Source organism: Terrapene carolina, unplaced genomic scaffold (assembly GCF_002925995.2).
Source record: "Terrapene carolina triunguis isolate 2854851 unplaced genomic scaffold, T_m_triunguis-2.0 Scaffold374, whole genome shotgun sequence".
Taxonomy (NCBI): Eukaryota; Metazoa; Chordata; order Testudines; family Emydidae; genus Terrapene; species Terrapene triunguis.
Genome location: NW_020664725.1, coordinates 3,224,669 through 3,237,534, shown reverse-complemented (window position 1 = coordinate 3,237,534; position 12,866 = coordinate 3,224,669). Strand labels below are relative to the sequence as shown.

The following is a 12,866-nucleotide window of genomic DNA, read 5'->3' as shown; positions in this document are numbered from 1 at the left end:
GGTCATGAGGGAATTTTTCACATATGTACAGCATTGCACAATTGACTTGATGAGTTATGGGGGATTTTTGCTTTCCTCTGAAGCATTGAGGGAGATTTAGGTTAGATATTAGGAAAAACAAACATTCTAACTGTAAGGATAGTTAGAACAGGTTACCTAGGGAGGTCATGGAATTGCCCAACTGGAGGTTTTTAAGGACAGATTAGACAAAAACCTGCCAGGAATGGTCTAGGTTACTTGGTCCTGCCTCAGCACAAGGGAATGGATTAGACGACCTGTTGAAGTCACTTCCAGCCCTACGTTTCTATGATTCTACACCTCTATAACGCTGTCCTCGGGAGCCAAAAAATCTTACCGCGTTATAGGTGAAACTGCGTTATATCAAACTTGCTTTGATCCGCCGGAGTGCGCAGCCCCGCCCCCCCGGAGCACTGCTTTACCGCGTTATATCCGAATTTGTATTATATCAGGTCGCGTTATATCGGGGGAGAGGTGTATTAAGTATTGACCACTGCTGGAGATGTGATACTAGACTGAGATGGTTTAATCCAGTTTAGCAAATGCTACATTCCTGCATAAGAGAGAACTATCCCTGACAGGATCATTGATGCTATGAAACAGACATTGCTGAAGCACAGCTGTTTAACCTGGTTGGGAAGAGTTTATCTACGGTATTAAATGAGACTAAGGGTATGTCTACACAGCAACTAGATACCTGTGGCTGGCCCATTCTAGCCAACTTGGGCTCGAGGGGCTTGGCCTGTGGGGCTGTTTCATTGCAATGTAGACTTCTGGGCTCGGGCAGGAGCCCAGGCTCTAGGAACCTGCAGCAATGAAACAGCCCCTCAGGCCAAGCCCCATGAGCCTGAGTCAGCCGGCACAGGCCAGCTGTGGATCTGGCTTTGCTGTGCAGACGGACTCTAAGGTATTTGGAACAGGCACTCTTCTCTTACTATCAGTTTGTACAGCAGGTAACACAATGGGGCTCTGATCCTGATTGGAGGCTACCACAATAATCATTCAAAAGACTGCCAGTCGCCACAGAATATGTGGTGGGTTCTAATATGGTTTGCTCCTGCCTGTATGGCTGGACGAACCTATTTTATAACCAGGTTAAAAAAAAAAAGTGCATTCGCCCTGGCTTTCAACAAATTTTGATCCATCCACCCAGGCTATACCAAATGGTTATAACACAGCTGGTCTTCCCACCATGCTTTAACACGGTTAGTTTTGCAGGGTAGACAGGTCCTGTTAGTGCTAATATCCATGGTCAACGTTTGATGTCACGGTCATTCCCATTAATTTCTCTTTAAGGAGGTTTGCAATATGGTACGTGTACGCACGCGTGCTCTGTTTTGCTAAATGACTCCGTGGTGGTTTTGCTTGTACATGACACCTTCAGTAAATAATCTGTAATAAGAACAGCGCTTTAAAAAGGGAGCTGGGATCTCATCACAGCAAGACTCAGCTCAGAGGCAGAGCTAGTGAAGCAGGGATCTTGACTTTATTAAGGCTTTTGATACTGTCTCGCAGGACCTCATAAACAAACTAGGGAAATACAGTCTAGATGGAGCTACTAGAAGGTGGGTGCACCACTGGTTGGAAAATCATTCCCAAAGAGCAATTATCAATGGTTCACAGTCCAGCTGGGAGGGCATATTGAATGGGGTCCCGCAAGGATCGGTCCTGGGTCCGGTTCTGGTCAATATCTTCATCAGTGATTTGGATAATGGCATAGAGAGTACACTTATAAAGTTTGCAGATGATACCAAGCTGGGAGGGGTTGAAAGTGCTTTGGAGGATAGGATTAAAATTCAAAACAATCTGGACATACTGTAGAAATGTTCTGAAGTAAATAAGATGAAATCAACAAAGACAAAGAGGTTTTTAAGGCCCAGCTTGACAAAGCTCTGGCTGGGATGATTTAGTTGGGGTTGGTCCTGCTTTGAGCAGGTTGGACTAGAGACCTCCTGAGGTCTCTTCCAACCCTAATCTTCTATGATTCTATGAATCGCAAAGTACTCACTAAGGAAGGAACAATCAATTGCACACACACAAAATGGGAAATGACTCCTAGGAAGATTCCAGTCTCTGCATCCGATAAAGTGGGCTGTAGCCCACAAAAGCTTATGCTCAAATAAATTTGTTAGTCTCTAAGGTGCCACAAGTACTCCTGTTCTTTTTGCCTAGGAAGGAGTACTGCGGAAAGGGATCTGGGGGTTATAATGGATCACAAGCTGAATATGAGTCAACAGTGTAACACTTGCAAAAAAAGCAAACATCATTCTGGGATGTATTAGCAGGAGCGTTGTAAGCAAGACATGAGAAGTAATTCTTTCATTCTTCTCCGCACTGATAAGGTCTCAACTGGAGTACTGTGCACAGTTCTGGGTGCCAGATTTCAGGAAAGATGTGGACAAATTGGAAAAAGTCCAGAGGACAGCAACAAAAATGATTAAAGGTCTAGAAAACATGACCTATGAGGAAATATTGAAAAAACTGGGTTTGTTTAGTCTGGAGCAGAGAAGACTGAGAGGGGACATGATAACAATTTTCAAGTACATAAAAGGTTGTTACAAGGAGGAGGGCAAAAACCTGTTCTTGTTAACCTCTGAGGACAGGACAAGAAGCAATGGGCTTAAATTGCAGCAAGGGAGGTTTAGGTTGGACATTAGGAAAAACTTCCTAACTGTCAGGGTAGCTAAGCACTGGAACAAATTACCTAGGAAGGTTGTGGAATCTCCATCATTGGAGTTTTTTAAGAACAGGTTAGACAAACACCTGTCAGGGATGGTCTAGTTATACATAGTCCTGCCTTGAGTGCAGGGGATTGGACTAGAAGATCTTTTGAGGTCCCTTCCAGTCCTATGATTCTATGATCCACCAAGGGCTGAGGTTCCCTGCAGTCCCAGGAAATTGATAATGGGACACATGGTGGTATTTGCTGAGCCCCATCCTTCCTCCCATTTCCCAGTCAACACGCCAGGAGGCTAATTCCACGGTTAATAAAATGTGAACTGCATTTGAAAACACTACCTCCTCACAACTACAGCTGAGCAGCCACCTTACTGAGAAGAGGGAGCTAAAAAAAAAATCTTAGATCCTAGCAGAGAAGATACCACCATGCCCTTCTATTGCGTTTTATACAAGGACCATAGATCTCATCACCGGCATCTCAACCTCTACCAGTGAGGCATTATCCCCATTTTATAGAGGAGGAAACGGAGGCACACAGAAGTGATGGGACCTCCCAAGAATGAAAGCAAGTCAGAGCTGAGAATAGCACTGTTGTAATAATTGGGGCCTGACAGGCCTACCCCAATTGTGAGTCCAGCTGTGGGAAAATGGCTACAAGTTTATAAAATCACCGTTCCAATCACCGATAACAATTGGTGCTGGGGAAAAGTACAAAAAGGAAACTCCGTTAGTCCAAACAAAAAGGTTTGCTGATATAACTCAAGGACTGCATGAAGATCACCCTGGTACACAGAAGGAGTGTGGGACCAGAAATCAATGGACCAAAATTTGTTGTGTATGGAAATTAGGCCTAAGTGGTGGACAAAATAATGAGGGGGTGGGCTATTCCGCCCACCATTCCTTTTTCAGGGCCTTAAAAAATCCTAGAGGCTGCCCAGAAACGGGTGAACCAAACAAAGCGAGTTTTGGCATTATGGCTGCCACCCCCAGCAACTCCTGGGGCCCCAGGATCCACCGTGACACTCCTGGACCTTCATCATCCTGATCTTGAAAAGTGTCTTGCCCGACTGGGCCACAGACAGCGACACACGGATCATCGCCACCTCCAGCACCACCTGGCATGAGACACTTTGGATCCTGCTGTCGCCCGCTCTTTCATGGGTCACTTTCCTTCTCCGTTTTATTTATTCTCTTTCCAATCGCTCTCTTTTTTGCCTCCTGTTTAATAAGAGTCTGGCTTAGCCAGCCAAAACTACATATTTTGCAACACACTGACCCTGTGACTGGAAAGGCAAGTAAAAACAATGCCTACACAGCCTGAGGCTGGTACAAGTTTGCCAGATCTTGGAGTGGTTGAGAAGACCCATGTGCTGTACTTGTGTTTCTCCAGCAGTGAGACTGCAAGTGAGAGCATCAAGAGACAGAAGCTGCATTTTCTCCCTTGGCTATGCTTTTCTTTCCCTTAGTGTGTGTGTGTGTGTCTTGTTTCATCTTAATTTTTTTACTCCCTTCTTATTTTGTCTGCTCTGCTGGTTTCAACAAGAGGAAGAAGAGGATGAGAGACTGCAGTATCAAAAGTGGATGGCTAGGGTATATTATAAAACTACGTTGGGAGACCTCTCCCAGTTTACCTGAGATAGACCATCAGAGGTGCCTTGGTTACGCTGCTTTCCCAGGAGGATAGCACAATTCACGAGCAAAGACTGGAATATATACAGTTCATACAGTCACAACAGAGAGGGTTCATTCTAGTGCCAACAGCAGACAAGTCCGGACGCTTACAGTTGTCAGAGCAAAGACATGGAGAAAAATGTTTGCTTTAGAAAGTTACAATAATCTACACAAACATCCTCTTGTTTTCTCCCAGCTAATAAAGGCCTATTGCATACGATTGGTGCTGCAGTTTGATGATGCTGGCATGAGAGCTGAAAACTGTAGCAAACAAAAGGATATGAGACAGGAGAGTAATTGAGAGCACATTGCAGCCTGCAAAGTGGCCTCTCTCACTAGATGCAAAGAAGCCCAACCATGTTCAGCTGTAAATGATTAGAAAACAAACATCACAACAGCTATCCTGTTCTTAACCGCCTCAGTGCTGCGTAGGGTAGTAGAGAAATGTGGACAACACCCCTGGCTGCCCTGGGTACCAGGTACAACACTGATAGAGCCCCAACATCCCAATGAGAGATCAGCACTTTAGAGCAGTGGGTCCCAAACTTTAACAACCTGTGAACCCCATTCACTAAAATGTTAAGTCTCGCAAACCCCCTTCTAAAAATGAATATTTCCAGGGATTTTCTCCTTTACCTGAGTATAATTTATAAAAGCAGTGATCTTGGAAATATAACATTTGTTTTTATGTCATGCTTATTACACACTATTTATTAATAATTAATAAATATCATTACAGTATTTTTATTACATTATGAAAACAGCAACACTCTTCCAAGATCTCACTTCCGTAGCTTGTATCACTTTGAATAAGCCTGTTATAAGACAAGGCTCCTATGTTTCACCAAGGAGTATCCAATGTGAAACAGCACAGAAGGTATTTAAAAAGCCAACTCAAAGAGTTCCTCCTACACAAGCATTCGGGTCTTGAGCAGTCCAGGAAAACAACGCACGTTACAACAACGCTTAACCTTGTTCTTCATAATAATTTTAAAAACAAAACAAGCTGCCGATTTAATTTTAAAAACAGCAAAAAATATCTACCTCCCTTTCCATTTCTTATAAGGAGTCCTGAAGTTTAAATCTTCTCAGTGTGATCGATATGCTTGCTTTGATCTGCTTAGCTCTTGGAAGTCCAGGGGCCCCGGGCTGCTGGCCCTTTGCTGCACAGGGCCCCCAGGGACAGCTCTGCCCACCATAAGGGAATTTTTTCCCCGAGAACCCCCTGTAACATTTTGCAAACCCCCAGGGGTTCACGAACCTGTTTGGGAACCATGGCTTTAGAAATAACCTCTCTCTAACGTATTGCCTCAGTGGACCCTCACCTATGGTCCTACAGCAAGGCATGCAACTCCCTCTTCGAGAATCAGCCCAGGCAACTTCACAAAGGAAAACACAAGGAGGCTGCAGCAAAGGGGGTTAGGTACCGTTTGGATTGGGGGCTGGTTTTGATTTTATACCAGCTGCTGTTCAGATTAGACAGAAGTTAATTACTATCATCACTTTTAATGCACTTTTCAAAGCCCTACGCAAATATTACCTAATTAGAGTCAATGTTGCATTTCCGGAATAATTACTCCTACTTCTGTGCAATCAGCATAAGTTGGTCCCAGCAGACTAGTAGAACTGTTTTCCTCGACCCTGCGAAGCTCAGAAGCGTGATGGCAAGTGGAGCTGTTCAGTCAGAAGGCAAGTAAGAAAGGAGAACAAACCCCTTGCTCCAAAGTGACACACACACACAAAAAAAGAAATCTAAAGAGACAGAAACCATCCAAAGTGGTGGGTTTGTGGATACTCAAGAGAGTATTTCTCTGCCTCTGGTGACCATCATCCTAGCACAGAACTGAATTTTTCCACACGAAATATTCTAATAGTAAGTTAGAAACTCGGAGGTTAAGAGCTTGTTTCGAAATAGTAACATAAAGGATTAACAATGTGTTGCGATGAAGTAAATCAAGGAGAAGGATTACAATGCCTCACGTTTCTGAAACGCTTTTCTTTCCGAAAGATCCCCAAAAACTTTAACTAAACCGCGAAAAGGCAGCCACCTGTCGAACAGAGGGCGGCAACAACCCACCAGGCAGCAAACTACCTCACTGGAGGGATGATGAGAGATTTTGGACAGGCCATCACAGCAAACCCTGTCTCCTGAAAAGGGTCAGGGGGATTTCACTGTCCAGCCACAGCACAGGTGTTTAGGGCCTCATCTGAAAGAGCCGGACACAGTAAACTTCAAGCACTCAGTTATTATTCTTATTGCACTGGGAGCACAGATCAGGACCAGACAGTGCTAGGCGCTGTACAAACACAGAACAAGAAGATAGGCTGTAAGCTCTTTAGGTCAGGGACAAGGGACAACAGCTGGATACAGACACATAGAGGGGAGTACAAGGAAACAGTGAGGCAATATCAGTCAATATGATGGGAAGTGGTTTCAGAACACCAGCAGCCTAACCGTTGTCAAGTTTTTTGTAGGCATCACAGGCAAGGAGAGTTTTAAGGAAAGGGCCTTAGAGAGAAGACAAGTCGTTTGTGTTTGGTATGCTGGCGAAAGAGGAAGCCGTGGAGATCTGCAAAGAGAGGGGCGATGTTTACACCAGTATTATGCAGGCAGAATGGGCAAGACTTACACATAGCCCTCTCTAGAGCCTCACATCCAGGTTAAGATGAAGATGAGGCCTAGGTTCTGGTCTTGAGCGACAGGGAGCATGATGGTGGTGTCCGTGGTGACTATGAAAGGAGGTAGGGGAGAGGGCTTAGAGGGAAAGATTAAGAGCTCAGGGCTTATCAACACTTACAGTGCTGTAGCGCTTAGTGAAGATGCTACTTACACTGATGAGAGAGTTTCTCCCATTGGTGTAGGGACCCCACCTCCCCAAGAGGTGGTAGCTGTGTCAACGGGAGAAGCCCTCCTGTCAACATAGTGCTGTCTACGCAGGGAGTTAGGTCAGTAATAACTGCGCTCAGGGGTGTGGATTTTCCACATTCCTGAGCAACACAGTTATACCGACATAAGTTTGTAGCGTAGATCCGGGCTTGGACTTAGCTACGTTGAGCTTAAGCTGACGGCTGGACATCCACAAGAACATGTCAGAGATACAGGGCAAGGTTTGAGTTTAGACACAGGGAGAGAAACCCAGCACAGAGAAGCAGATGTGAGAGTCATCGACAGAGACAATAGTTGAATTTAAGTTTGCAGATGAGATTACCCAGAGATCAGGTGCAGAGGCAGAAGAGAAGAGACCAAGGACAGAGCCCTGTGAAACCTCCCCCGAACCTGAAAGCTGGAGGGGGATGAGGAGGATCCTGCAAAGGACACACTGAAGGGGGAAGTAGAGAAGGAGGAGAACTGGGAGAGGACAGAGTCAAGAAAGCCAAAGGAGAACAAAATATCAAGAAGAAAAGCATGTCAATGGTATCATAAACAGCTGACAAGTCAAGGAGGAGGAGGAGGATAGAATATTGGTTCTGAACTTTGGCCCGGAAGACGGCATTAGCAAGTTTGATTAGAGGGGTGAAGAGGGAAGGAGCTGGATTGCAGGGGGGCCTAGATTGGAATCGGAGGAGAGGAACTCCAGACAGGGAATTACAGACAGCGTGTTCAATGAGCTTGGAGATGAACAGTAGAAGGGAGATGGAAATAGCTGAAGAGGCAAGAGAGGCTAAGGGTGTGGTTCGGTTTTTTGAAAGATGGGAGAAAAATGTGTATATTTGCACTGTGAAGGGAAAGAACCAGAGGGGAGTGGGAGGTTAAAGTGGAGGTTGGGGATGAGAGTGGAGTTTAGGGAGATCAAGAGATGGGATGGGATCAATGAGGCGGGTGGAGAAGTTGGAGGAGAACAGATGAGAAACTTTTGTATTAATGATGGGAGGTGAAGGAGGAGGGAGTAGTAAGAGGGAAAATGGGGAAGGTGGCCAGAAGGGAGGAGAGATCACAATTTATCTACCCTTGCGCTGAGCCTGCCAGGATCTGATCCTGCGAGTAGAGGAGCTCATGATCTGATATTTTCAAGAGCTCGCCTGTGCATATCAGTGCAAGCTGACAAAGGCAGCAGATTGCCAGAGTGCTGCTTCTGCTTCTAAGACTCCCACAAACTCAAGTTTTCATGTAGATATTTGGCTCGAAGACAACTTTTTATTTCTGGTTTGTTTATCTGACGAGCATGATGGGACATCTGCTGTAACACCATTAAGTTTGTCTCACACTTTGCAATTTTAAACATCATCAACGATATGTGCTCCCATATGCACAGCTAGCAAGATGGTGAGAAAGAGACATCAGAAGTTATTAAGAGAGAGAGAGAGAGAGAGTATACAGAAATTTCAAATTCAAGGTAGCTACCAAGCTAGGGAAAAATTCTCTAGATTAGAAGCCAAGGGCAACCAAATCTGGGCTGAACATATGATGTCTGACAAACTGACAGGCAGCCAACCAGTACTGCAAGGTCTTGGGTGTATCAACCTTTCCCCCCTCCTTAACTTCGGAGTTACTCCATCCAGACTGGAATCTGGTCTTATTTATTCAAACTCAGCAGCCAGTGCCACACAAACTAGAAATTAGGGGATTATGCCGCTGTCCAAAAGGCTCACCCTCACAGACAGTCTTAGGAAAACAGCTGGATGCCCCAGATAATACTGGGCCACAGAGGCAAGAACCTACCGTACCTGGATGCTGAAGCTCTGGGATTGTATAAAGGGCAGCGTAATGTTCTTGTAATCCTCCCCAGTCTCGCGGATGAGATACACCTCTTGGCGCAGATATTTCTGAAGGTGTTTCTCGGTGGCTGGGTACACCACTGTGGTTTTTATCTCTGGAAATAAACATGTTTACAATGTTATAATCAGGAGAGACTAAATCTAAATTACGTCCTGTCACTGACGAATTGTTTCTCATTTTTAATCAACATCATGGTAATAGATTTAAGAAATTACTTCCAAGGTAGTGGGAGATTTGCATAAATAACACAGGAGCACAATGCCCTAGAGCTCATACTGCTCATTTGCATCAAGAAAGGTTCACAGAACCTGGACGCTGAAGATAATCAGTTGATAAAACAGAGAGTCCATATTTCCAGTGAAGGCTGGAAGGGAACACACAGGTGAAAGTATTTTTACACACAATTGCAAAAAAAGCAGCAGCCTGGATTTATGCAACCACTTCCAAGGGAACAGCTCTCAAACTGTCACCAATCAGATGAATAAAATTAATACAACAGCGCTGCACAGAAAACAGTCGTGTATCCGGAAGTGGTGGTCAGTCTAGAATCCCTCATTTTTCCTTTTGGACAGATTGAGCTCAGGTTTTTGCTGGTGGAAATCCACCTAGGGAGCTCTGGAGGTGCAAAGGCCACCTGGGAGGGAAGTTTGCAGCAACAGAGAGTAGTCACCATCTCCACTCCATTAGGGCACAAGGAAAGGAGGTGTGACCTGAACAGCTGCAGCATGGCCCCATTCTGCACATCACCGTACCAGCTTCAAACAGCAGGGCACCTATAAAATCTTACACACCACTGACCCACTAAAGCTGCCCACCCTCAACCACATGGGAAGGGATGTGGAATAAATGCCTGGAACTCCCTCTCCTCCCAGAGGGAAGGCAGATGTAAATTACCCTTCCCTTTTGTGAACCTGGCCCTTCCAGAGCCAGCACCTGCAGGCTACACTTGAATGGAATTGGAGGGGAACTCGTGATCTGTTTCGACACTGGGCTACAGCACTACAGAGTCAGAAATATTGATGCTACACCAGTGGATCCCAAACTTTTTAGCCTAAGACACTGGCTGTAGGAGCAGTGCCTGCGGCTCCCTCTCTAGCTTAATGAGGGGTCTCTTTGCCCTATGCTGCCCGCTTGCCAATCAATAGTCCTTGCTCAAACTTGGCAATGCCTTCACATTCTCCCCAAGGCTGAGGGTTTACAACTGGCTGGAAAATGTAGTGAAACTATACGTCACTGAACAGATTTTAAATCAGAGAAAAGAAACCCAGGCTGTGGTCTCCTGAGCTCGGATTTATTTATCGCTACTTCTGTAACTCAAAAACTATTCCATATTTACACAATAAAAAGTACAAATGCCCTGAGCGCCTTCGCAAACTGATCACGGACGACTGGGGAAGTGAGCTGGGGAAAGCCAGAGCAATTCTGAATGAGCTTCCCTCACCTTCAGGTGCACGAACAGTTCAAGCCCAAACCCCAGTGAATTTTAGTAAGGGTTGGCTTGAGTGCATACTCAGAGCTATGCTGGCCTGGCTCTGCTCAGGTGTGCCCATCACAGGATACAGAATCCAAGGTGGAACTTCAACGGATTGTAGAGCTGCTCTTCAGCTAGAATCTGGCCCAGATCAGCAGTCATCTGAAATTGTCTCTCCCCTCATGTCTGTCCAGTGGCCTATGAGCAATGAGCTTGGCGGGTGGGTGGGGGGTCTTAGTGCCACTCTTAGTGCACTGGTGTCCACATCCCAAAGTCACCACATCTGGCCTCTCCAATGGCAGCCTCCTCAGAGAGCCAAAGGCCTGGGTGGGCCATAGAGACCGAACTACTTGCCAAACCTATAGGTGGGCCCACCCCACCAGGGACGAGACACATTAGCAGCATGAAAGGCAGCCTGGGCCAGATTTTTAAAGGTATTTAGGTGCCTCAAGACACAGCTAGGCACCTAGTGGGATTTTCAAAAGCGTCTAGGAGCCTAACTCCCACAACAAGGGTTGAAAAAAATCGCACTGAGCGCCTAGCTCCCCATTGTGGTGCTTTTGAAAATCCCACTAGATGCCTATATAGCTTTAAAAACCTTGCCTTGACTTCCTGTGCTGCCTCCTGTCCCACAGAAAGAAGGTTCAGGCTCCAGAGCTGGCAATCGGACACCTTACACCAAGATTACAACGGCTACTTTAAATAACATTACCAAGCTGTGTCATTACCACCAAGCAACCACCACTAGCACGTAAGAAAACGGGTAGAACCCAACAGCACTCGATACACCTGACTTGCATTTACACCTGGATATCTACCCCACACCGAGCAGATCTTTGTCTGATGTCTGAAGCACTCTGGGTCCCTGGAGTCAGAATCTTTCTATAACTTTTCATGTTTTTCGTTCTCTGGCTTGTGGATTTTTTGTTTTATTTAATAAACCACATGAATGGGTCTATCTGCTCTTATCAGTCCATAACTCCCATTTTAATTGTTGGTCCCAAGGCCAAAACAATTCTGGAAATTCAGCAGTCCACTCCCCATCTCATCCAGGGAGCAGAGCAACTAGAGTCTAGACACTAAAGAGTTAACCACCCCGCTTCCTAAGAGGGTGTCTGAAGAGCAAGTCAGAGTGGTGGTGCCTCTACCTCTTACACCAGCTAGACAGACTGGACAAAAGAAACCTTCAGATTTAACAGTCACCTGCTAGCCAAGTTTCCAGGGATAACATCTTGGCAGGAGAGAGGAGAAGAGCAGAGAACACTGGGCTTCCAATTCGGTCACTGCCTCTGGGCCCCAGGGGGCTTCCTCTGCCCCTCCCCTATCTTTGGTATCTGTCTCTGGCTAGTTACTATCTGGCCCCGGAAATGCTGTCTTGCTAAGGTGCACTGGAAGCATTCCTGAAGCAAAGCGAGTTCCCCTGGCTGAATCTTTAAGGTGGAGGCTGTTTTAAATCTGAAAGCTGTGTCTGCAACCCCCGCTGGAAACAGAGCTAGACAACAGGGTGAGGTTCTATGCAACCGATCTCAGGAGAGGCAGAAGGGGATATCTTTCTAAAGCACACGGATTTCTCTCCAATACCCTTATCCTTGCCTATTTTCATTGCCGCCCAGGTGCTCATTGTTATTTGTTCTGCTGAGCTTTATCTCGTTGCTTTTTAATTAATTTGATTTTCTCATACCCCCTACAAAGCCTGGAACAATCTCCCTGATCCCCCGAACTATGCAGCTCACTCTCCTTCAGATCCCTCCCTTGTGACTCACGGCTTTTGGCCAGACTCCCAGGGCCAACCCCCATCCTTGGCCGTGGCTCCCAACATTGGCTCCAAACTTTCCTATATTCGATACACATGAAAGAGCTGACGAGAGGCATGTACGATAATCTGATTATCTCCTGACCGCTCGCCATCAGAACTCCCCCTTTGTAGCACTCTGTTACATCCGAGTTAGACTGACGGCCTGTCATTTGAGTTGTTAAAGCATCACATGGACTTACACTATACAAATAATCATACTTGGCTCTTCTGAAGCCACTCCCATCCTAGGGCCTCAGTCTTAACTCAGAGATGGCTTTGAGTTCGGTGTGGATCTCTACACACAGCAGCTGGACCATCCCCTCCTCCGTAGCAGTCGGCTTCCTGTTGACCAACCAGCTCCACACTCCCAGGAAGATGCAAGGGCAGAGCCTAAGTTAGTGCTGCTACTACCAGCATTAGCTTTGGTACAGATATGCACTTGGATACTCCGTACCAGAGACAGGGGATGCGTCATGGAGTACGGCTCCCTTGTTCATTCTCTCCTTGCAGAGCTC

At 46.0% G+C, this 12,866-nt stretch overlaps 1 protein-coding gene across 1 annotated transcript in view; it reads right to left on the bottom strand.

Moving 5' to 3' along the window:
• Nucleotides 1-12,866, bottom strand: part of DCPS (decapping enzyme, scavenger) — a 45,642-nt gene that overhangs the window by 12,254 nt on the left and 20,522 nt on the right. Inside the window, exon 2 of the mRNA XM_024209655.3 lies at nucleotides 9,034-9,179. Coding sequence (XP_024065423.1) covers nucleotides 9,034-9,179 — 146 coding nt within the window. The remainder of the gene's footprint in view (nucleotides 1-9,033; nucleotides 9,180-12,866) is intronic.